This window comes from Macaca nemestrina, chromosome 8, assembly GCF_043159975.1.
Source record: "Macaca nemestrina isolate mMacNem1 chromosome 8, mMacNem.hap1, whole genome shotgun sequence".
In the NCBI taxonomy this organism is placed as follows: Eukaryota; Metazoa; Chordata; class Mammalia; order Primates; family Cercopithecidae; genus Macaca; species Macaca nemestrina.
Window position 1 is genome coordinate 89546043 of NC_092132.1, and position 26792 is coordinate 89572834.

At 39.2% G+C, this 26792-nt stretch overlaps 1 protein-coding gene across 2 annotated transcripts in view; it reads right to left on the reverse strand.

Moving 5' to 3' along the window:
* Positions 1-26792, reverse strand: part of LOC105482279 (trimethylguanosine synthase 1) — a 52004-nt gene that overhangs the window by 14226 nt on the left and 10986 nt on the right. The window contains exons 3-11 of one of the 2 annotated variants that reach the window (XM_011742306.3): positions 24637-24809; positions 23471-24296; positions 20221-20338; positions 17848-17934; positions 14507-14681; positions 11421-11727; positions 8624-8773; positions 6226-6369; positions 618-834 (exon numbers count right to left, since the gene is read on the reverse strand). In XM_011742306.3, the coding sequence (XP_011740608.2) occupies positions 618-834; positions 6226-6369; positions 8624-8773; positions 11421-11727; positions 14507-14681; positions 17848-17934; positions 20221-20338; positions 23471-24296; positions 24637-24809 (2197 nt within the window). The remainder of the gene's footprint in view (positions 1-617; positions 835-6225; positions 6370-8623; positions 8774-11420; positions 11728-14506; positions 14682-17847; positions 17935-20220; positions 20339-23470; positions 24297-24636; positions 24810-26792) is intronic. The other variant, XM_011742307.3, reaches the window with a different exon arrangement.

Consider the following 26792-nt stretch of genomic DNA (forward strand, 5'->3'; position numbering starts at 1 on the left):
CAGCTCACTGGAACCTCAGCCTCCCAGGTCCAAGCGATTCTCCTGCCTCAGCCTCCTGAGTTGCTGGGAGTACAGGCGTGTGCCACCATGCCTGGCTATTTTTTTGTTATTTTTAGTAGAGACGGGGTTTCACCGTGTTAGCCAGGATGGTCTTGATCTCCTGACCTCGTGATCCACCTGCCTCGGCCTCCCAAAGTGCTGAGATTACAGGCGTGAGCCACCGTGCCTGGCCAATCTCTCTCTCTCTTTTGAGACAGAGTCCCGCTCCGTTCCCCAGGGTGGAGTGCAGTGGCGCGATCTCAGGTCACTGCAACCTCTGCCTCCTGAGTTCAAGTGATTCTTGTGCTTTGGCCTCCCGAGTAGCTGGATTACACGCACGTGCCACCATGCCCGGCTAATTTTTGTATTTTTAGTAGAGACGGGATTTCTCATGTTGGCCAGGCTGGTCTCGAACTCCTGACCTCAGGTGATCCACCTGCCTCAGCCTCCCAATGTGCTAGGATTACAAATGTGAGCCACCCCGTCCACCCTCCCACACTCCCTGTTTCTCTCACTCTCATGCTCCTTTCTCTCCACAATCACTGTTTCAGTAAACTCTTAAGACTTCCAAAGGATATCCATCAGGAGACATCATCGTCCTAATGTCAAAGGTCTCTGCAGTGGCATAGTCTGGCCCTCCCCAAGGCGGGCTGAGGAACACAACATCAGCCTTTAAACAAGCAGCCAGCAGCAAGAAATCTCCACAGATGAACTCTATCTTATCTGCTATCCCATAAACTTCTGCATTATTACGAGCAAGGGCAATCTTAACAGGATCGATATCAATGGCAATCACTAAAAATGGGAAAAGAAAAAAGTGAGTTAATTGACACTGATTATTACTTATATAAGATAGTTTATCTTTTGAATAGTCTGTCATCTTCTGTATAAGAACTCTTTTTAAAGAGGAGGAGACATTTGGCCACATATACCCAATATATAGACTTCCGTTTAAATTTTTTATTTAAATTAGATTCACTTGTGTTGTACCAAGAAAATGTGACTGCAGGTCTTGGCTTTCTTGTCTCATTCTACAGCTTTTCCTAAGCAAGTGGTAATACTTGCCACAAAATATCTACTGAGTGCCAAATATGTGGCCACCACTGTGCTGTGCTACAGCCTGAGCAGGAAACACTTGAAAAGGTCACTGTATGGACAGCCTGTAATGCTAGGTTTTGGAAAAGACAAACTTCCTCAAAATGTAGCAATGCCCAAATGAACACAAATTCGACAACTTCTAAGGAAAACCAAAATAAAACACATTTTTACAAACTTATATAGCCAAGTGATGAAGAAGAAGTGTAAAAACACCTGCCGATACTTTGGGAGGCCGAGGCGGGTGGATCACGAGGTCAGGAGATCGAGACTATCCTGGCTAACATGGTGAAACCCCGTCTCCACTAAAAATACAAAAAACTAGCTGGGCGTGGTGGCGGGCGCCTGTAGTCCCAGCTACTTGGGAGGCTGAGGCGGGAGAATGGCGTGAACCCAGGAGGTGGAGCTTGCAGTGAGCCGAGATCACGCCACTGCACTCCAGCCTGGGAGACACAGGGAGACTCCGTCTCAACAACAACAACAAAAAAAAACAAAAAAAACACACCTGCCGATAATGTTGAATGAGACATTTTAGGTAGAGGAAACAGATAATATTATGTTTTCACCAAATGGACTTTCATTTACTTTATTCCAATTTTATAATTAGCAACATAGACATAATTTAATTTTAGCCTATCCATGTTTTGCATTAAACTACTCAGTACACTTGCATGTGCACCAGTGTTAATGGCAGTATTCTTTATTTGAAAGGGCTAAGTGGAACAGTGACGCTTACAGCGTGGTTGTCATGGAAATGTAGTTGTTTTCCAGAAAATGCTAGTTCCCAAATTTGTTAACGTTTTTGAGAAATAATGTGCTAAATCACTTGAACAATAAATATAAGCACCAATTATAATGCATTGCAAAATCATACATTTATGATGCTGTTTTTCCGGTTCTAAATAAACTAACATTCACATTTGTAAGAGAAAAGATCCTTTTCAGCTGCTCAGTCTGTTATATTTATAGTTCAGAGACAGGGAAAGATATGCTGATAATACTAAAAATTCAAAAGAAAAAGTGACTTTCAACATCAAATCTATTCAGTTAATCCTATTTTCATCTGTATTTCTTTTGAAGGCAGACTTTTAGGCCTAATAAGAATGGAAGCATTCAATCTATCACATAAAAGAAATGCTGGCTGGGCACGGTGGCTCATGCCTGTAATCCCAGCACTTTGGAAGGCTGAGGCGGGTAGATCCCTTGAGCTCAGGAGTTTGAAACCTCATCTCTATCAAAAACACAAAAAATTAGCCAGGTGGGGTGGCATGTGCCAGCAGTCCCAGCTACTCAGGAGGTTTAAGTGAATCACTTGGGCCTGGGAGGAGGAGGCTGCAGTGAGCTGAGACTGTGCCACTGCACTTCAGCCTGAGTGACAGACCGAACACCTCCACCCCACAACTGAAAAAAAAAAAAAAAAAGCTGACAAATGTTAATCCTCAGTCATACTAGCACACCTCAACTGCTTAATAGCCACATGTGGCTATCATATTGGACAGCACACATACAGAACATATAAGTCATCGCAAAAAGTTCTACCAGGCAGTACTGTTGCTAAACTACTGGAATACATACAAAGGGGAAAGATATCTTTAACAACAGCAACATGCAAAACTTTACAGATTCCCTAACCCTTCAGTTATGCACAGACAGCAACTATCTGAGTGGAAATAAATCTGGCACAAAGGATAATCTCAACTATATGCAATGCCATCTTTTTGTATATATGTTGCATATATATGTAAATGTATAAACGCACATACAGTTCAAGCATAACTGATTATATGAGTATGTATATGAGCACACATGAACATACATTTATGATAGGGAACTCAAAACAGTTAAGTGGGCGTGGTGGCAGGCCCCTGTAGTCCCAGCTATTTGGGAAGCTGAGGCAGAAGAATCACTTGAACCCGGGAGGCAAAGGTTGTAGTGAGCTAAGATTGCGCCACTGCACTCCAACCTGGGCAACAGAGCGAGACTCCATCTCAAAAAAAAAGAAATACATACCAATATATAGACGGTCTGAGTAATAAATCTGAGAAAATTTTCACATCTCTTTGCTACTTTATCAGGGAGCAGGTGTTTCAATCATTGTGTTATGATGTAAGGCCAAAATGAAGAAACATTTTACAACTTTTAAGGAAAAACCATTTTTTAGGCAATAAATATTGATTTTAGCCCATAGGAATGGCTTATCTGGCAAAGTCTGAGAAGAACTTTAGTAGTAAATAGTAAATTCAAGGAAAAAAGAAAATAACCACTACTCTAGTAAACATGAAAGTAGCTTATCTCTAGGCTATCAGGAGACCATGTAAAGTTAGCAAATATCATGCCTTGGAGCATAGGAGTATTAAAACAGGGGCCACATTTCATCAGCACTGACCTTAAAAATCTATGTAATGGCAAGGCGATAAGATCATTTTCAGTGCAACTTGATTAAAGTCAGTCTCTCTGACTAAACCGAGCAAGGACTGAGTCTGTTTTTTTCTACAGCTACTACGTGCTTTCCCAAATCATCTTACGCTTCCTACTTAACATTAACTTCATATAAATTAATGAGATTCAGTAGAAATCTGTTGAAATGAAACTATCATTGATATGTATAATATGAAGATATTTAAAAATATGCATCTTCAGAATGAAAACTAAATAAAAACTCTGCTTCTTGTCTCACTGTGGTGGCTCATGTAATTCCAGACTTTTAGAGGCCAAGGGGAGGACTGCTTAAAGCCAGGGGTTTAAGACTAGCCTAGGGAATACAGCAAGATCCTGTCTATACAAAAATTTAAAAAAAATTAGCAGGGCATGGTGGCACATGCCTGTAGTCTCAGCTACTTGGGAGGCTGAGATGGGAGGATCATTTGAGCCCAGGAAGTCAAGGCTGCAATGAGTCCTGATCATGCCACTACACTTTTAGCTTGGGAGATATAGTGAGACACTGTCTAAAAACAAAACAAAGAAACAAAGAAGCAAACAAAAACCCCCCTGTTTTATGACCCAGCTATATCAGTTTGGGCAGAATGTTCAACTTCTTCAACCCAGTTTTTCCCCGGGGAAAAGCACATCACCTACTGGACACAGTCACTGGCAGTTACACAGTGGTAGGGGTTTTCTTTCTTGTGATCCCAAAGTCCAGCAACAAATAGTATATGACAATGAGGTAATATTTAAATAATTTGTAGTCTCTGAAATTTAAAGCTTTTTGAAAGGTGTCACAGAGGTCATCTAAATTCAATGTCTCCTTTAAATTAAGGTTAAATGATGTCCAAAGTCATAAAGATAGTGAGTACAAAGGCTGGGACTCCCTGTCTACTGTTCAATACTCTCCCGTTTTGGTATTTTTGGTTTTATAAAATATTATGATCTTGGCTTCAAGTTAGTAGGTGTGTCAGTATAATCTTGGGCAAGTTATTTCATCTCTTTATGTCTCAGTTTATCTGTGAAGCACAGATAGTAAGACATAACTCACAAGATTGTTGATTAAATAAATTAATACATATAGTTGGCCCTTAACATGGACATTAGGAGCCCTGACCCCTTGTGAAGTCAAAAATCTGTGTATAATTTTGGACTCCCCAAACTTAACTTTTAATAGCCTACCGTTGACCTGAAGCCTCATCAATAAACAGCTAATTAACACATATTTCGTACGTTGTATGTATTATACATAGTATTCCTAAAATAAAGGAACTTAAGAGAAAAAAACTCTTACTAAGTAAATCATAAGGAAAATACATTTACAGTACTGTATTTATTGATAAGGTAGGTTTTTTTTTTTTTTTTTTTGAGATGGAGTCTCGCTCTGTTGCCCAGGTTGGAATGCAGTGGTATGATCTCGGCTCACTGCAACCTCCACCTCCCGGGTTCAACTAATTCTCTTGCCTCAGCCTTCTGAGTAGCTGGGATGACAGGCATGCACCACCACACCTGGTTAATTTTGTATTTTTAGTAGAGATGGGGTTTTTCCATGTTGGTCAGGCTGGTCGCGAACTCCCGACCTCAAGTGATCGGCCCACCTTGGCCTCCCAAACTGCTGGGATTACAGGCATGAGCCACCGTGCCCAGCCTATAATTTTTTTTAAGAGCCTGGGTCTCACTCTGTTGCCCCAGCTGGAATGCAGTGGTGCACTCCAGCACCACTGCAGCCTGCAATTTCTGGGCTCAGGTCATCCTCCCATCTCAGCCTGAGTAGCTGGGACTACAGGCACACACCACCATGCCTGGCTAATTTTTAAATTTTTTCTTTAGATGGAGTCTCACTTTGTTGCCCAGGCTGGAGTGCAGTGGCATGATCTCAGCTCACTGCAGCCTCTGCCTCCTGGGTTCAAGTGAGTCTCCTGTCTCAGCCTCCTGTAGCTGCGACTACAGGTGCATGCCACCACGCCCAGCTAATTTTTGTACTTTTAGTAGACGGGGTTTCGCCATGTTGGCCAGGCTGGTGTCAAACTCCCGACCTCAGGTGACCTGTCCACCTCAGCCTCCCAAAGTGCTGGGATTACAGGCATAAGCCACTGTTCCTGGTCAATTTTAAAATTTTTTTCTAGAGACCAGGTTGGTCTCAAACTCCTGGCCTCAAGTGCTCCTCTTGCCTCTAACTCCCAAACTGCTAGAATTATGGGCATAAACTGCCGTGCCCAGGCAAATTTTAACTTTTTACAACAGATTTGTGCATATTTTATGGTAGCAAATGATAAAACAAACTAGTATCTACATATGTTTGATGTATTCATGACATTCTTAACTTTTAAATTATTTCAATGTATCTAGGCTACAGGGGATTCACCTGCATTTTTTTTTTTTTAATTGTCACAAATCTCCAGAACATTTTCCAATTTATTTACTGAAAAAAATCTGGGTATAAATGGACTCATGCAGTTCAAACCTGTATTGTCCAAGTGTCAACTGTAGGAAGCATTTACACCAGTATGCAATACAAAGTATATGCTTAATATATGCTAGCTATTATATCATTTCATATTAAATTATTAATTATATATTAAATCTCAGTAAGATAGGCTGTAGCAAAATCGAAACATTTACTGAATAAACTGGACATAAAATAGTTCTCTCCCATTGATGGCTAATTACCTCTCATTCCTGTTAAGGCAAACTGAATGGTATTTCCTCCAACCCCACAGAATGCGTCTACTACAACATCACACTTGAAGGACTGACTAACACGGCCAGCAATGTGTTCAGCAATCTTCTCGGGTGTAACTGAAAACCAGCCCTCTGCAAAGGAAGAATATTTGTGTTAACATGTTCAATTTCAAGAAGCCAAGGCAAGCATAAACATAGCAAACATTACTATATCTTACATACTTTTAAAAAGCTTAGTTTCCCTTTTTAAAAAATTATAAATTACCCAGTTTTAAAGAAAAAAATTTCAAAGTTTGTTATAAAAAGCAGCACCATTCTCAATTTCCACAGAAATGATGACCTCATTCTTAACCAAATTCTCTTGTAATACTGTGTACCTCCATCTTTGCAATAACTGAATTACAATTTTGATGTTTCTGTTTGAGGCTTTAACTACTGACTCCTGCGGAAAATAGAGAACTAGCTGCTCTAATTGGCTAGCTCCTCACACTCCACTGAGTTTCCCAATAATTTCACTCCTAAGGTTGAAGCAATAGCCTGGATTTGTATTGGACACTCCAGAAAAAACGGAAATTTTTTTTTTTTTTTTTTTTGAGACAGTGTCTTGCTCTGTTGCCCAGGTTGGAGTGCAATGGCATGATCTTGGCTCACCGCAACTTCTGCCTCCTGGCTTCAAGCGATTCTCATGCCTCAGCCTCCTGAGTAGTTGGGACTACAGGCACAAGCGACCACACCCAGCCAATTTTTGTATTTTTAGGAGAGATGGGGTTTTGCCATGTTAGCTAGGTTGGTCTTGAACTCCTAGCCTCAAGTGATGTACCTGCCTCAGTCTCCCAAAGTGCTGGGATTACAGGTGTGAGCCACCATTCCTGGCCAAAACTGCATGTTTTTAAAGGGTCAGAAAAAGCAGGAGCTGATAGCAAAAGGCAACAGGGCTGCAGAAGAACAGGAAGAGCAGAGCCCTCATCATTTTCAGAAATGAGGTCCTGTGTCCATTCTAGAGGAAACAGAATACTGACCTCCTTCTTTCCTAGTAGGAAAAATTCACATTTTTTCAGAAAGACATTTATCTGAACAAAATGATGTGCTGGGCTGGGTGTAGTGGATCACTTGAGCCCAGGAAACATGGCAAAACCCTGTCTCTACAAAAAATTAGCCAAGCATGATAGTGCTTGCTTGTAATCCCAGCTACTTAGGAGGCTGAAGCATGAGGATTGCTTTAGCCTGGGAGGTGGAGGTTGCAGTGAGCCGAGATTGTGCCACTGTACTCCAGCCTGGGTGACAGAGTGAGACCCTGTCTCAAAAATAAATAAATAAATAAATAAAGATAAAAATAAAATAAAAGAAAAAGAAATAAATAAAAATAATGTGTGTTAATTTTTCCTGTTGCCTCCCCTTACCAAACTTTAAATGGCTCTTCGATACTGGAAAAATAAGAATATACACTTTTATATAATTGCAAGTGTTTTCCACTCTTACTTCTCCTTATAAATTCCTATGTACTTCTTCTTCCAATACACAGCATTTTGCAAATTGTTTTAAAAGGGTTGGAGAACCCCTGATATTCCATCATAGATCAAGAACTTCTGATTTTGATAGTTAATAAAAACCAATATTGAGGTAACCCCAACATGAAAATGAGCATCAGTCTGCAAGACTGAGTTAAGTAAGTTGTTGCAGATCACGGCAGGAAAGTTGGAGAAAGAATTCAAAACTTGCAAAGTTAATTAATTAAATTGTGTCTTTCTGCACTAGGTATTTCTTGATCAGGTTTTCCATTTAATAACTTATCAATCGCTTTTGCTATCTATCCTAAGGTGCTACAAATACAGATTAAACCCAAATCTGAAGTTTTAAAAATACACACACACATATATATACCCAAATTGAAGGACATTCTATAAAATAAATGGCCATTGATCCTTTGAAAAACGTTAGTCATGAAAGACAAAAAAGGCTAAGGAAAGATTCCAGATTAAAGGAAACTAAAGAACATGAAAAATACATGCAATAAATGATCCTATACTGGAAGGAAAAAAAAATGTGATAAAGGACAAGATTAGGACAATTGATGAAACTAGAGTATAAACTGTAGATTATAATATTGGAACAATGTTAAATTGATAATTTACTGTTTTAAACAACAATATACTTGTTCTTAGGAAATATACGCTAAAGTATTAAGGAGTATGGGCATGAAAGTACTGATCAGAAAAAGATACACACACATACAAATGGAGACAGAATGAGAACGTAAATGGGGCAAAATGTTGAAAATAGCTGAATCTGGGAAAGGGGATATGAACATTCCTTGTATTATTCTTACAACTTTCTGTAAATTTTAAATGGTTTCAAAATAAAGCTAAAAAATACATATATACTTTACCTCTGTCCAACTTAATCCCATCATCAAAACGGGAGAAGAGCCTGTACCTCTGGGCCCAGTATTTTGCCAGCTCAGGAACAGCAGCTATTTCAGGAGGCAGACCATTCACCTTTTTGTTCTTCTTCTTCTTCTTCTTCTTTTTAACTTCAGCTAAAATAATAAAGAATATAGATGCTAAGAAAAAATTAGTACCACAGATGAGTTTATCTAAAAATGAAGCCACACCAAATAATTACAAGCAGAAGATGTATATAATGACATGCCCAGAGAAATAGGAAAGCCTGATGGAAATGCCATTGGTTTCAATCACTGCCAGCACTTTGCTACTCATTGGCTTTGTAAGCTTGGAAAAGTAACCGAGGCTCTTTAAGCTCCAATTATTAATTCCTATAAAAGGAATGAATGGGCAGAGCGCAGTGGCTCACATCTGTAATCCCAGCACTTTGGGAGGCCGAGGCAGGCGGATCACCTGAGGTCAGGAGTTTGAGACCAGCCTGACCAACATGGTGAAACCCCATCTCTACTGAAAAAATAAAAAAAATAAAAAAACTTAGCCTGGCACGGTGGCAGGCGCCTGTAATCCCAGCTACTTGGGAGGCTGAGGCAGAAGAATCACTTGAACCTGGGAGGCGGATATTGCAGTGAGCTGAGAACTGAGAATGTGCCATTGTACTCCAGCCTGGGTGACAGAGCAAGACTCTGTCTCCAAAAAAAAAAAAAAAAAAAAGAAAAAAGAACGAATTAGTTAGTGAGTAGTATTTAACCAACTTAATTCACAGCAATGATAGGAAATATGTAGAAATACTGCTATAGACATAAAAGTTATTACTTCTGTTAGCCAAGATACTGCTTTATGTGGTGAATTACAGAATCTAAACATTTCCTTTCTATCAAGGACTAGATTAGGCTCTAGCTCTCAGCCACATCAAAGTCACCTGGCATCTGAGAACCTGAAACAAGGGTCACCAGCTCTATTCCATAGAAAACGATCTCATTCATTCAGAGACTGATTTTTTCCTTAATTAATTTTTATCAGTTTGGTTATTTGGTTTCAGTCCTCAGCAAATTAGAAGCAACAACATAGACAGATGAGACTCTTTTTCAGAGTTAAGTATAAAAACAAGAGGTCATGGCTAACAAAGAATAAGACTCCATTACACACTCAAATGGTCCTCAAGGATTGGGCTATGTCCTAATACATTTATCTTATCATTGTAAATAGTAAAAAGTGTCATCATGAGTCAGTAAGGTCAGATCTTCCCATCCCCAAAAGTGTCACCAATAGCAAAGTACGGTGATTATTTCTCAACAGGGAGTATAATGACATTGTGGGTGGAATAATTCTTTATTGTGCAAGACCATCTTGTACATGACCTAACATTAAGTAACTGAGTACTAAATGCCAGAATTTCTAATGTCATTCTAACAACCAGCATCTTCCAAATGCCTCTATGAAGGTGGTACTACCCCAGGTAAGAACAACCAACATCATGAGAACTGGTGTTCATGGAAGTGGGGTAGTGCAGGAAAATGGGACTTAGCAATCGGAGAAGCTGGTAATGAGTCCTAGCTATGCCACTTACTTGGGTTAATTTTTATATTTCTCTCAGCTTTTCTTTCTGTATTTCCAGAAGGGAAAATAATTCCACCTACTTCCTTGGGCTACCTTACAGATTAAATGAGAATAAGGCACATAAAAGCATTTCAGAAACCTACAAATGTCATATGAACATCAGTTATTATAACATTGATAATAAAAGAAATGTAAACTACTATAGGTATGCTGTTTAGAATGTAAAGAAATAAGTGATAGAAAGATCAGAGATACACACGCAACCACACTTGCACTAAGAAAAAAAAAAAACAAGACTCAAGTTATTTTCCATAGTAATAAATTAAGAAAAATGATGATCACAATAAATATAATGTTTCATAATACCATTATTAAACTATGTAAGAGCTTTTGTTATAAAAATTCTAATACAAAAGTGCATAAATTGAAGATATTACTCAGTTCATTCATTAGAGCCAACTACTCTGAATACTTTTTAAATTAATGTGCCATCAAAAACACATGACCATCATCAACCACACACACAAAATAAAAAAATATCAAAAAGAAAACAGTCCGAGCATGATGGCTCATGTCTGTAATTCCAGCACTTTTGGAGGCAAAGGTGGGAGGATTGCTTGAACCTCTCTGGCAACCAGCCTGAGCAATATACTGAGACCCTGGATCTCTACAAAAAAAATTAAAACATTAGGCAGGCATGGTGGTATGTGCATGTAGTCCCAGCTACTCAAGCTGAGGTGGGAGGACTGCTTGAGCCCTGGGGGTCAAGGCGTAGTGAGCTGTGATCGCACCACTGCACTCTACCCTGGGTGACAGAATGAGACCCTGTCTCCAAAAAAAAAAAAAAAAAAAAAAGGAAAAAGTAAACCAAACCAAAGCTACACCACATGTGTAGAGGGCAAAGGATGGTCACCTTTAGCCCGTGGAACTGAGTAGCAGCAGAGGCCAAGCTGAACTGCAGACAGTGGTCTGTAGGCACAATGCTCCCAACAGTCTTTCCTTTTCAACTTGATCATGTTCGCTCAGCCAAGAGTGAGGAGTGCTGTGGGTGCTAAGTCATAGCCAGTTAGAACATGTACACTTAATATGCCTTCTCTCACTTAAAAATAAATAGCAGTGACTCCTTAGGTACAAAAGATTCACAAGTGAAAACTAAGAAAAAACATATTAATGAAAAAAAATTTATCTAAATTCATTAGCAAGTTGAAGTATATTTAGTGTTACCTTCAGTTCCTGCCTGGAGGGAATCTGGTACTTCTTGAATAACACAATCCTGCTCATCTGGAACAGTTGCTACCAAGCTGTCTCCTTCACAGTTTTCTGTTTCAAGTTCACTAGCTGAAGATACGGTCTGACAATGTTCAGGTTCTGGATTACTAGTCTCCAGTAGGTCATCACCTTTTTTAACAGACATGTCTTGTTCCTCTGAATCACTACTTGTGGAAGTGTCATGCACATTGTCATGAGAAGACGATTCCTGTGATGCTTCTTCATCCATTGGTTTGTTAACCCATGTGAGGAATTTTTCTACCTTAAATTTTAAGATGACATCATGAGCAGGAATTCCAAACTACACAGAATCTTCCTACCTTTTACCATCTGTGACTTGACTGACAAGCTGTGTCAAAATTATTGGCTTTGAAAAGTAGACTGCATCACACAAGCTAATAGTAAGTAATTCTGACCTAATCAGAATGTTATCTGGGCATCCTATGACCTTATTAAAGTTTTCTTTAAAAGGAAAAAAGTATCAGATTAAACACTTCCTGCTATCAATAAACACTAAGAGGATAAAGCCAAATTGTCCCAGTGGCTTTTCCATAAGGATTCCTAACAATTTAACTGTGCTGTGTGCAACAGCTACATTACAAATGTACCTACTTACTACTGAATCATTAACTTTAGTTTTTCAAATTATATAGACTTTCCTGCAATGTTCAAGCTGCAATCTATGTAAATGTTATTTAGCATCAAAGATGAACCCTAAAGTTTTAGGGCCAATTTTTCTGTAAGAATAGAAGCAGTGTATCTTGGAAAAAAATGAAAGTTGCCTTTTAATGCAACAGTAGAGCTAGTAAGATATATCCTAGCAAATGTTTGTTCTTTGAAATGTGAACAAGGCTCAGCATAAGATCATATACTTCTTTGCATCTTCTGTAACATGAATATTCTTCCGATCTTGTCTTCATGACCTTTCTAAGAGTGAGGAAATTAGAATGGAAGTGGTGGACATGATGAGCAACAACCCAAAATCTTCCTCTAAGGGAATATGCCTATAAACAAATTAGGTATCTAAGTTAGACACAGCAGTCACATACCTTTTTTCCTCAGCAATGCCTAGCAGCTATGTTTCTGCACTCATCTATAGATGAATGCATGGGGGCTATTACATCCAACACATTATGGAAAGTCCTACGGCACTGACTGGACTAATACTAGGCAGTCTGTTTCAGATATAACTAGCACCACTAACGTATTTATTAAAATATCACCAGCAGCCAGTCAACCTGAAATGTAATACAAAATAAAACCAGTTACATATATGTAGCATATTTTACAAGTACGCTTAAGTTAGAGAGGACAATGTTTCTTGAGGGGAAACCAGAGTCATCTGACTAGCCTTAAAAACGGACAACAGAAACAGAGTCATCATGGAGTCTAAGATTATGGTCTACTGTCCCAAAGAGCTGCTGGAGATGTGACTGACATCAAGGTTCTGCTCATTAGAAAGCGTTTTTTATCCCTTTGAATAAAGAAGGGTAATTCATCACGCAAAGCAATTTCCTAACTAATGTTGTTTCCCAGGTACTTGGATGGTAGATATAGCAAAGTCCAAGAGAGGGAATATGAATATTTCAGGTAATAATGTCAAACAATAAATTGGACTTGTGTTTCATGCTATCAGGGTGAACTTGTTACAGGTATAAACTGACTGATCACTTCTGGAAGAACTCAGAATTAAAGCTTATAATATTAAGCTGTATCAGAATTTGGACTATTAGGATCCTACTGGTATGGTTTGGCTGTGTCTCCACCCAAATCTCATCTTGAATCACAGTTCCCATAATCCCCACGTGTTGTGGGAGGAATTAGGTAGAGATGGTTGAATTATGGGGGCGGTTTCTCCTATCCTCTTCTTGTGATGGTGAGTTAGTTCTTATGAGATCTGATGGTTTTATAAGGTGCTTCCTCCTTTGCTGGGCACTCATTTCTCTCTCTAGCTGCCATGTGAAGAAGGAGTTGTTTGCTTCCCTTTCCACCATAATTGTAAGTTTCCTGAGGCCTCCCCAGCCCTGCAGAACTGTGAGTCAATTAAATCTCTTTCCATCAAAAATTATCCACTCTTAGGCATATCTTTATTAGCAGCCAGAGAACAGACTTATACACCTACTTAGCCTGAAACAGAAGATAAAGTGCTCCTTGTTCTTGTCTGTTACTACATAGGTAAGGCAGTGTTTTTGTTTTTTGAGATGGAGTCTTACTCTGTCAGCCAGGTTGGAGTGCAATGGCGCAATCTCAGCTCACTGCAACCTCTGCCTCCCAGGTTCAAGCGATTCTCCTGCCTAGCCTCCCGAGTAGCTGGGATTACAGGCGCTCGCCACCACGCCTGGCTAATTTTTGTATTTTTAGCAGAGATGGGGTTTCACCATGTTGGCCAGGCTGGTCTTGAATTCCTGACCTCAGGTGATTCATCCGCCTCGGCCTCCCTAAGTGCTGGGATTACAGGTGTGAGTCACCATGCCCGGCCAAGGTTGCGTGTTTTTGTTTGAGACGGAGTTTTGCTCTTGCTGCCCAGGTTAGAGTACAATGGCGCCACCTCAGCTCACCACAACCTCCGCCTCCTGGGTTCAGGCGATTCTCCTCCCTCAGCTTCCCAAGTAGCTGGGATTACAGGCAAGCGCCACCATGCTGGCTAATTTTGTATTTTTAGTAGAGATGGGGGTTTCTCCATGTTGGTCAGGCTTGTCTGGTACTGCCGACCTCAGGTGATCTACCCACCTCAGCCTCCCAAAGTGCTGGGATTACAGGCATGAGTCCCCCACGCCCAGCGGCTGCTTTTTTAAAAGTCATGCCAGACACTACTACTTTATAGCTTTCAAACACTTCCTTTTCACCCCACCTCAACTTGCCTTTTTGCAGATTTAGTTTACATAATATATGTCTTCAAGAAACAAGTCAAAAAAAAAAAAAAATTATGTACCTTGATACCTGTGTAGAAACACGCTTCCTATTTGAATACAACAATTTTAAGAGGTCAAACTTACAAAACATGATTCTATCTACAAGTATACAACAAAATGTATACATACCTTACTCAGAGTTTTGCTTTTCTTGAAAAATGGTTTTTCTGACTCTTTGGTAAAGAAGATGTGTTTGTTTTTCATCTTTACTTGTCTGCGCATGTCCAGGTACTTAGACTTATGCTTCACATTCTTCTCTAAATATCTGACCTGCCGATGACTGAAATTTGGAATTCCACCATATCTGTAACCAGATCAAAACAAGTGATTCACACCTTAAATTCCAGGATTATATTTCCTTCGAGGAAAAGAGAATGAAACTAACATTTTCACTCATTTTTATACCATTTTAGTTCCCTTTTTAAAATTATGAAAGTGAGAAAATCAAGTTCAACTTGCAGAAGAGTTGATGGTCTAACTTTTATGTTAATTCTAAAGCAAATGTGTAACACCAAAGTTGGGAAGCGCAACATATCTAATATAGAGCAGAAAGTATAAATTACATAGTAGACTGCAATAAATAGTGTGTGTGTGTGTGTGTGTGTGTGTATATATATATATACATAAAACCCTATCCCCTTGTTAGCGAAATATAAATATTCTCAAGGTGGGGTGATGTCAAAGCTCTTTAACACATTTCTGAATGTGTTTGAATTATCTAAATCTGAGCTTACAAAAGAAGCAAAACCTTAGTATCTAAATAATTAGAGAATGTCTGATTTAACCATCTGAAATTTTCTAGTCCTAAAAGATATGTATCTGTTATGAAGCCTCTTTTGATTATAGTAAGCCTCAAATAACTCCCTCTCCTACAAACTGTTAGGAACTTAAGAGTGTCACATACACTTTAGTATTTATAGAATCCAGAATACTTTGAGTTTAAACATCAGGTCTTACTTTGTAGCCATATTATAAACTTCTTTTAATAAACAGGATATTTTATCCTTCTCTTTTAAGTAGAATTGGGTGCTCTAAATAGAAGAGTAGTTAAGTTAAATCTCAGGCAAGAAAAGAAATAGATCTCTACAAGAGTATACTACCAAAATCAACCCAAGGATTCCTCAATAAAACTACATGTGCATAGTAATAAATCCTGCCAGGAATTTAAGAACCTTTTTACATTGCTAAACTTTATGATCTTAGCCTTTAATGATTATATGAACTATTGATTATAGGAACTATAATTGCTTTGAAATACCTAAGGGAGAAAAACTGATAATCTTTAGAAACTGTAAGAGTCAACATGTACTTCTGAACTAATTTGAATTCAATTCAATTTTGAGGCATTCCTCATGTCCCTTTCTTGCTGATTTCATAATGTGTAGGTATCTGTATTTCACAACTTATGACATAGATAAGTAGGACCTGAAATCTCAACCCTTAGAAACATCAAAGAACCCAGTCATGGTTTAGATTACTGGTGGAAGCTGTCTTTATCAGGCCTTACCTACTCAGTTTAGTCTTCATGTCATGTGCGATAAAATCTCTAGTTGTTCTAACACAATTACCCACTTATTCAAACATGTTCCTTTATATTTAATGCTTGGGCATTTAATCCCAGAGACATCTTACGTCTTCTATACACAAATGTTCACAGCAGCTTTGTTGACTTTTGAAATTTCATTTTATTTTTTAATTTTCTGCCTTGCTATGTTACCTAGGCTGGTCTTGACCTCTGGTTCCAGGCAATCTTCTCACTTCAGCTTCCCCAAGAGCTGGGATTACAGGTGTGAGCCATTCACCTGCACTGCCACTTTATTTGTAAGAGCAAAATGCCAGAAATAATCCAAATGCCCTTCAATTGTTGCATGGTTGAACAAATTTTGGTACATCCATACACTGGAATTCTATTCAGCAATAAGAAGGAATAAATGGTGGCTCATGCCTGCAATCCCTGCACTCTAGGAGGCTGAGATGGGAGGATCACTTGAGGCCAAGAGTTTAAGACCAGCCTGGGTAACATAGCAAGACCCCATCTCTATGAAAAAACTTAAAACAGCACTGCACTCCATCCTGTGTTACAGAGTGAGACACTAAGGAAGGCAGGCAGGCACACGTAATAACCTGGAGGGACCTTCTAAGGCATTATGCTTAGATCTTAGGAAACAATTTACATGTTGTTAATTAGGGCAATTGATAAAACACAAAGCCCTCATTTACAGAATTAGCTAAATGTTTCTACCAACAAGTGTCCATGGTACATTGTTGAGGGAGAAAAGCAACCTGAAGAGTATCTATAATATGATCTAATTTTTCTGTTTTACACAAAGAGAAGCAAAATGCGTGTACATGGCCAGGCGCAGTGGCTCATGCCTGTAATCCCAGCACTTTGGGAGGAGGAGGTGGGCAGATTACCTGAGGTCAGGAGTTTGAGACCAGCCTGGCCAATATGGTGTAACCCCGTCTCTACTAAAAATACAAAAAAAAAAAAAAAAAAAAATTAGCTGGGCGTGGTGACGCATGCCTGTAGTCCCAGCTACTTGGGGGACTGAGGCAGGAGAATCGCTTGAACCCAGGAGGCGGAGGTCACAGTGGGCAGAGATCACGCCACTGCGCTGCAACCTGGGTGACAGAGTGAGACTGTCTCAAAAAACAAAACAAAACCAACAAACAAAAAATGTGTGTACCTGTATGTAGTCATAGCACACAACAATAAATTTGGAGGGACATATGCCAAACTCTTTTTTTTTGAGAGTCTCACTCTGTTACCCAGGCTGGAGTGCAGTGGCATTATCATAGCTCAGAGCACCCTCAACCTCCCGGACTCAAGTGATCCTCCCATCTCAGCCTCCCAAGGAGCTGGAAACACAGGCATGCACCACTAAACCCAGCTAATTTTTAAATTTTTTGTAGAGACGGGGTCTCCCTATATTGCCCAGCCTCCCAAAGTGCCAAACTCTTTAAAACACTGCCTACATCTGAGAATGACTGGAAGCAAAATATTTTTTACTTTTTACTTGTTATTTGGGTTGTTTTAATTTTACTCTTTCATAATAAAAACAGGTTATTGCAGATTTCAACTTTTCATGGCATGTTTGCTATGGTCTTCACATGTACACACGTGAGATACTAGGTGAGAAGAGAACCATGCTTAGAAGTCACAAGAGCTGGGCCTAAATTCCCTCTCCAGTAAATAATGTGATCTTGACCAAGTCAAAGCCTCTGTGAGCTACAGTTGCTTTATCTATGAAATGGAGTAACAACACTGGATTGCTATAAAGGGCACCTGAGTTAAAGCATATGAACACATCAAATGTACAGGGATATCTCTACCACAATTCTAACAAGAAGTGCTTTAATGATAACATCTCAACACATGATCATTTATTAGTTATCTGAGTATCAGAGTGCTCTAAGATAGCTGAAGTGGTTAGGACTTTGGGAAAACAATAGCTTTTATGAATAATTACTTTTGTCCTGAGCCATACTTGAATCCTAGAAGGGAACCACTGTCATCAAAGTCTGAAGCTGGGTTTTCATCGATGTCCAGTTCATGGCTAAACAAATAAAGAAAAGGTAAACAGTGATCAGCCATTACTACCAGAGCCCACCAGTTCAGATAAATATAAAAAAGGCAATATAATCGACACATGAAACTTCCCGTCACCATAATCAACCATAGTTCACAGATCCAGGAAACCAGAAAAAAGAATAATTAGAATTTTCCAAAAGAGGTAAGTACCCAGGAGTGTTTGGGTAAGTACTCCCGTCTTAATCCATGTCAAGTAATGATTTCTATTCCTGGGTATGGTACAAATATCATCTCTCAATTTTCCTTTTGAAAAACACCAGTAAAAGCTGCAGCCTTAAATTAATCTCCCAAAGTGATTTCTCCAGAGGTTTCCCTTAAAAACAAACAAGGAAAGGTTTGGTAAGTATCAATCCAATCCAAAAAAATTTTAAAAGAAAAAAAATATTAAAAAGAATAACGTTGTGATTCAAGTGATGTTAGGTAACCCTGGAGAATCCACCTACCAGAGATCTTTTAGCAAACAGTGACTACCGCTGGCCATAACTCCAAGTAAAGGAAAATGGTGAGAAATAATTCTTACAAAGTTTGTCCTTAAAAATAAGTTATGCTCATTGAACACACACGATCTTTGCCTTCAGTAACTAGCAGGAACTGGGGAGTTAACAAGCAATGTCTACCATATAGAGGCAGCATAGTAGAGGCACGCTTATTTTTCCAGAAGCCATTTGGAGTACAAGCGTCTTACGTGGAGCACCGCATATCCTGTCAGAGAAATGAAGTGTCCAGCTAACCTCCAAGTTCAGTAATGATTCATCCTTTCCTTGTTACTTACAGCGTTAGCATCTGACTATATCCCACCTTACATTATTCTCTACGTGTTTAATTATGTGTAGAAGTGGTATAAACCTCCAAGAAAAAGATGTAGGGATGAACGCCAAAAAAAAAAAAAGAACTTTTATTTGGTTATAAAACACAAAAACAGAACCGCAGTTTGGGACATAAGCACAGAATGAGGTGGCCTCATGAAATGTCCAAAGAAGAAAGGAAAAGGTTAGAGTTTCACTGAGGAAAGAGGTCACGCATGTTGTTTAGAAAGTTAGTTCACTGGCACTTGCAGCATCTTACAACAAACAGCTGGTGAGCTTTGATTAGGAGAGCCAGAGGTTGTTAGGTGGAACTTGCAATCTGAGAGTTACGGTTAGGCCTCTGTAGTTTTGAATTGGGCTTGTGAGACTGTGTCAGGCACATGTTCCTGTATAAGCAGCTATCTGTTCTTGTGTGATGTTTTGGCTTGGAAAAATTTCTTGTGACAGTTCCTGTTATCAGGCAAATAGTGCATGAGTCTTTCATGGCCTTCCCTGGCGACATTTTACCAGTGTTTGACACAAGTGACTCTGTTTTGACTCTTACAACTTTCACAGTGGTAAACAGAAATTGCACTGCTTTGAGTAGTTGGTCTGGGCTCTGGCTTTAGAGCTGCCATTGCTATGAAGAAACTGAGCAAGAAAGATACTCACTCCTATTTGCCTCAGTGTTCCTATCTATACAATGAAAGCATGACCTTGAGGTCTTTTTCAGCAATACAAATCTGGGATAAGATATATCCAGACTTGAAAAACATTAGAACTGGTGAGAGAGAGAGGATATGAATATAATTATTAGTTAAAAGTTATGATCCATTGATAGCTACTAAGTGTCAGACACATTATATGCTAGCTCCTGTCCACCCAACGATCACAAAAAAGGCATCAGTCCAATCTTATAGATGAGAAATTAAGAAATGTACTTAGGCCAGGTGTGGTGGCTCACACCTGTAATCCCAGTGCTTTGGAAGGTCAAGGCAAGTGTATCACTTGAGGCCAGGAGTTTGACATCAGCCTGGGCCATACAGCGAGACCCTGTCTCTACAAAAAATTTTAAAAAACTAACCAGGAGTGGTGGCACACGCCTGTAGTCCCAGCTACTCAAGGCAGAAGGATCAACTGAAGTGAGAAGTTCAAGTTCAATTGAGCTGAGGAGTTCAAGATCATAGTGAGCTATGATCGTGCCATGTACTGCAGCCTGAGCGATAAAGCAAGACTGTGTCTTAAAAAAAAAAAAAGAAGGAAATGTACTCAAGAGTTTCTGAGTGGCAGAGTTTGGCTCTGACCACAGGTCTAGGTCCAAAGGCTCAGAATCTTACCAGTAGACCCTGCCTCTTCTTACATGATTACCAGTGTTGTGAACGTAACAATCATTTAATAACCACTTGCTTACGGATACAAATGCTTACTCTAACACGCTCTGGTGAGAGGGGTCTCATGCAACTTACCTCCTCTTCAGTTTGCCTGGCTTATGCTCAGGTGGATCTTCCTCACTTTCATCTCCATCAGTACCACTGGCATGTGGTCTGTCTTTGCTTATGTTTGTTCCTGAAGACTTCTGTGAATCTAAAGAGGCAGAAATATTGCATAGGTTTTCCCCCTTGGTTTGACAACTTTTCTGCTATTTGCAAAGCCAATCAAAATATTTTAGCACCTTTTCTGCAATGAACTGTACATGTGCATCAAAGTACCAGGTCACATCTACCTGTTTGTGTGTCTACATGCAGAGTCTGAGCATTTTAAAAATCCTAACTATAAGGTTTGCTAAATTAAATTTAGCCTGAAGCTGTCCATGTACACATTTTAAGCTCAGCTTAAAGGTTTCTCCACACATAGTGAACTGTAACCTAATTGATTGTATAAAAAGACTATAACCTACTCTTGTACCAAGCACAGTTTTGGCTAATCACAGGCAGCCAACTGTTCAAATGGTGTTCAAGTAAGGCAAAAACTGGGCTGTAACCAATCTAGCTGTTTCTGTACCTCACTTCCGCCTTCTGTACATCATTTTTCTTTCTTTGTCTATAAATGTTATTCTAATCATGTGGCAACCCTGGAGTTGCTCTGAACCTATTCTGGTTCCGGGAGCTGCCTGATTCGAGAATCGTTCTTTGCTCAATTAAACTCTATTAAATTTAATTTGTCTAAAGTTTTTAACAGGTTTTAAAATGTTCATGATCTAACTACTTAAAAAAAAAACAACAAACTAAAACTACTTCATAGCTGCCCAAATCTACACAAATTAACCCACAAAGCTGCCTTTGTGTAGCTGTTAGCAGTCACATTCTTATGGAATTTTAATTGAAATGACTATAAAGGGGGCATAATCACATTGATTAAGAAGAATTTCTCTTCATTTGCCTTTAATATAGTATGAAAGTAACATCAGTAATGAGAGTAACAAAGACAATACTATCTTTAAGAAGAGTTCTTTAACTCATGGTGACAAAAACTGAGGCACAAATCTGTCTTTGTTCTCTATCTTGTGAGACTGGAAGAAAGTGGGTAGCTGAGACCAGGAGGAAAAAGATGTCTGCAGGGTAGACAGTGGGAAGCTTTGACTCTTTTCAGAAAAGCACCAACCACAAAGAGTAGAAAACATACTTACATAGAAGCATAACCTATACCTTAAATTTTGAACTCATGGGAGGATCTAAAACAAATCAAAATCTAAAACCCTCATATTCATCCTGATGGCAGACAAACTGGAATTATTACAGAAATGGACAATCTATAAACATAAGTAAGGGAACAGGCAACAGAAGGCAGAGACTGTGAGAATTACTGTGTTTGGCAAAGAAAAAAGCAGGCAGATGAGGGAGGAGAACCAAAGAGGGTAAATGAGACAGTAAGTCAGAGGCCAAAACAATGCCCAATGTGTATATTATAAACTTTATGGTCAAAATATGTACAGAAAGGTATCAGGAGAGTATAGAAGAGTATCAGAATATTAATATAAAATCTTCAAATAAAAAAGGATGGCTGTGCATGGTGGCTCACGCCTATGCACTTTGGGAGGCTGAGGCGGGAGGATCACCTGAGGTCAGGAGTTTGAGACCAGACTGGCCAACACGGTGAAACCCCGTATCTACTAAAAATACAAAAAAAAAAAAAAAATTTAACTGGAAGTGGTGGCACACACCTGTAGTCCCAGCTACTCGGGAGGCTGAGGCTGGAGAACTGCTTGAGCCCAGAGGTGGACCTTGCAGTGAGCTGAGTTCATGCCACCACACTCCAGCCTGGGCGACAGAGTAAGACTCCATCTTAAAAAAAAAAATTAAAAAAAAGGTGAAAATATATCACCTAAATAGAAAAGAATGAGAATATTATGAGAATATTATGCTGAGGTAGGCTCCACTATAAGAATCTAAGAATACAGAGAAAAAAGCAAGTTGGCAGAGCTCTTTAGAAACTCTCAGCTGGATGAAGTATTATCAGCAATCTGAGATAAGCAAAGCAAATCTGATGGTTAAGTAAAAGGTCAAAACCATTTGTTTCACAAAGGAGTAAGGCTGAGAAGAAAGTTCCTCTACACTAGATGTCCTCAGCATGTAACATCAGGATGCCAAAACTTCAGGATATGCAGATGTCACAGAAATTTCCTCCTCTCTCATTTTCCTGGTGCTGTTAATTGGCAGAACCCTCTCCTTAGCAAGAACACTGATATGGTTTGGATGATTGTCCCCTCTAAACCTCATATTTAAATGTGATCCCTAATGTTGGAAGTGGGGTCTGGTGGGAAGTGTTTGGGTCATGGAGCAGATCCTTCATGAATGGCTTAGTGCCTCCCCCCCATGGTAATGAGCTACTGCAATATCTGATTGCTAACAAGAGCCTGGGACTTCCCCCCTCTCTCTTGCTGTCTCTCTTGCCATGTGGCATGCCTATTTCGCTTTCACCTTCTGCCATAATTGGAAGGTTCCTGGGGCCCTCACCAGGAGTTGATGCTGAGGCTATGCTTCCTGTGCAGCCTGCAAAACTGTGAGCCAAAATAAACCTCTTTTCTTTATACATTCCTCAGTCTTAGGTATTCCTTTACAGCAATGCAAAGTAAACATTCTCATCCCACCCTACTCCGATTAACTCCTTTCAAAGCACTTCTCATTGGCATTCTCTAGTCCTGAGTGGCACCAGTTTGCACAACGAGCCTTTGTTTTTTTTTTTTTTTTTCGATCAGTTATTCAGGAATCAACCAAGTTCCTTATCCTGGATATTTTATTGATGAGAATCCTGAAATTATTCCAGTTATAAATTAATTCTGGGCCCCACTGAGATCTTTTTTCACAGCAAGACTTTGCTTGTCCTACATGAATTCCACTATGACTCATAAGACGTTTGCCTAATGTCAAATGTACGTTCTCAATTGCTTTCTAACATGCCTCTTATAAACTCATTTGCTCTGAAAAACTAAAAGTTCCAAGCTCACTCTAAATTAGATTTCTCAAGAGATTCCACGTTTTCATTAGCCACCAAAGTACAAGAAGGAATGATGTTTTTGAGAACTGTATGCAAATATTCTTATTAACAGAAAAGGGTAACAACTTGTGATATGAAAATAGAATGGATTAAATCATTTCATTACTATATGAAATGTAGTTGGTATTACTGAACTCTACAATAAAGGATTAGTAGTTATTTTGCTGAATGAATTCATTTTGCTAACCATTACATGGCAGAATAAATCTTGGTTAATCTTACCCTGAGCTGGTGGGTCTGTGCTTGTATTCCCTGGTGGGCTGCTTTCCTCATTGGTTCCTCCATTATGTGGTTCACTTTGGCCGGAAGCAGGGCACTCTCTTCTGCTACTAACTTCACTTAGCTGTTGATGACCATCATGACTTGTAGAGGAATCTAATTGGCTCTGTTTTACTTCCTCTGAATTTAGTTTTATGTTACTAATTCCATCAAGTATTTCACTACAATCCTTATCACTTGTACCAGAGCTGTCATTATCAACTGTAATAGGTGAAGATGGAAAAGATACTAAGTCAACTTTCAAGCATTTTTCATCTTTCTTGTTGTCAGCTTCTGTTTTAGATGTGTAAGTATCTGTATCACAGCTTTGCAAGGCATCAAAAGTCCAACCCTGAGCTTCCCAATACTGAAACTGTTCCAAATAATACCAATAAAGTTGACTATAATGTTGCTCCCATTCTTCCTTTGTATCAGGAAAGTTCCAAGGTTCAGAAGATAGTGCTTGATCTGGATGTTTTTCTTGCCAACTCTGCCACAATAGTTCTCCTCCGTATTCATTCCAATACTTTTCCCATTTCTCTGTAATTTCTAGCTTTGGAGATAATGTGTTTTCAACAGGAAGATTTTCTGTCTCAGTATCTTTTTTGCTTTGAAGTTCACATATTCTGGTGTTCTCATACTGTTCAATTGAAGATGGATCATCTGAAGCCAAAATGTGTTCTTCTTCATATTCTTTTCTCCAAGATTCTTGCATAATTTCATCTAAGTATTTCTTTTGATGTTTCTTCTTTTTTTTTATTTTAACTTTATTTCTAGTATTCATAGATACCTACATCAGATAAATAATTTGAATATAAAATGTACTTCATAAAACTATAAAAGAAAGCAGAATCCAAGTCTATTTTGACATTAAATTAAACAAACTACTCTCAAAGTCCCACTATGGGCTTTCAGCTCCACAAACAAGTGACATACTGTCTAAGTTTCCAAGAGGAGGAAGAGTCACACGTGAGACATATTACAACTTGCAGTTCTGGTTAATTTATAAATACATACATTTAAAAAGAGGCAGAGAGTGCTGATTGTGAATGCATTTAATCTGATAAAAAGTAACTCCCTGCGATATTTTATAAAGAAAACTGAGAGAATAAAAGTAAATTAATATTTACCTCAAAATTCTTATGTGCAGATATCCTACCAAATTGAAGTGGCAATCCCATACTTCTCATGAGTTCAGCCTCAGAATCAAGCTCACTTTCATCTAGGCATATGCCTTTGTTGTCACGTGATTCCGCAGTACCACAAGAATAACCACCTTCTTCCTCTTCTGTCGCCTGGTCTCCTATAGATAGCATTTATTAGCTTAGTTTTAAGGAAAACTTAAGAGGCAGGTTTTCTTATTTTCATTTAAAAAAACCCTGAGATCCAGAGTGACTGATTACAGGACCTGCCCAAAACAAAGGTAGGCAAATGTTACAATATTTATTTTTTATTTTTTAGAGATGGGGGTCCCACAGTACTGCCCAGGTTGGAGTATAACAGCTATTTGCAGGTGTGATCATAATGCACTAAAAAGCTCTGAACTCCTGGGCTCAGTCAGTCCTCTTGCCTCAGCCTCACAAGCAGCTAGGATTACAGTTGCATGCCATCTTGCCTGGCCTGCAAAGTTACAATTTTTAAAGGAAAAAAAGAAAACAAACCAACAAAGAACAACTGATGATATGCTGGGCACGGTGGCTCATGCCTGTAATCCCAGTGCTTTGGGAGGCTGAGGCAAGCAGATCACTTGAGGTCAGGAGTTTGAGATTAGCCTGGCCAACATGGTGAAAACCCGTTTCTACCAAAAACACAAACATTAGCTGGGTATGGTAGCAGGTGCCTGTAATCCCAGCTACTCGGGAGGCTGAGGCAGGATAATTGCTCGAACCTGGGAGACGGAGGTTGCAGTGAGTGAAGATCGTGCCACAAATACCCCAGCCTGGGTGAGAGAGTGAGACTCGGTCTCAAAACAAAACAAAAAACAAAACAAAAAAAACCAATTGATGGACTAGTAACAAAAAAAGCCAATGAAGAATCAAGAGACAATTTCTCGTTGGGCTCTGCCTGCCACTATTCATCCAGCTGCCCATTTAACTTACGCTTATTGGGCATCTGTTCTACGTTGGGCACTGTGCAAAATACTGAGGATGGAAGGAAGACAGAACAGGCCATGTAACCCTGGTCTGTGGAGAAAATATTTATATGTTCACATTCTTTACCTGCAAAATTACTGAACAAAGTCAGTGAATTTAAAAATAATGATTTGTGAAGTTATTTTAGGAGGTGTTAGCAAGAGCAGGTGAGAATTATGTCTTCATGCCCCTCACAGACACTTCAATACATCTGGGACTTAGGTTCTGGGATTCTGTGGAAGAGCTGATTTAATGAAAGGATCCTGCTATCAGAAGTTTGAAATCCTGGGGCTGGGCACAGTGGCTTATGGCTCTAATCTCAGCATTTTGAGAGGCTGCTTGAGGCCAGGAGTTTGAGACAAGTCTGAGCAACACAGCGAGACCCTGTCTCTACAAAAAAAACAAAAAACAAAAACAAAACTACCGTGGTGTGGTGGCACCCATAGTCCCTGCTACTTGGGAGGCTGAGGCGAGAGGAATGCTTAAGCAATCGCCACATGGGCAACAGAGCAAGACCCTCTCTCTCTCTAAAAAAAGAGAAAGGTTTGAAATCCACTGAACTCGAATATTTTTTTTAAGCTCTCTGACTCTAATTCTTATAGAAAAACCATTTATTACAACAAAGTAAGTTTTACTTTACCCTAATATGGTTATCTAACAGTAATTATACCATTAATGGAACATATGCCATTCAAGTGCTCTATTAACTGTTTAAAATTTAGATAACAAAAATCATTTTATATATTAGCATACTCAATTAGCATCGGGCTGCACTCCAGCTTGATGATCTCAGGCAACACAACAGTAAATGTGACACAGCCAAAATGAAGACAGATAAAGAGAAATCTCACGTGTGCAAATTCTACTACAAGAGGGAGAAAGATACCTTTCTAAATAATGAAGGGGATTCCACTCGCTACTCCATTCAATATACTTACGAAAGCTCAGGAGACAGCAAAATGGAGAACATGAGTAAACTAAGTTTTACGTTCCTTTCATAGTATGCGTATTTTCTTATGCTTGAGGAGCCTAGTGTTATAGGAACTTTATTTGTATAGCATAGCACTGAAACACAAACCGAACATTCCATCCAGTGATCAACTGAAGAAACAGTAATTTGTTCCATCACCATGAGAGTTAAAGGATTTCCAAAG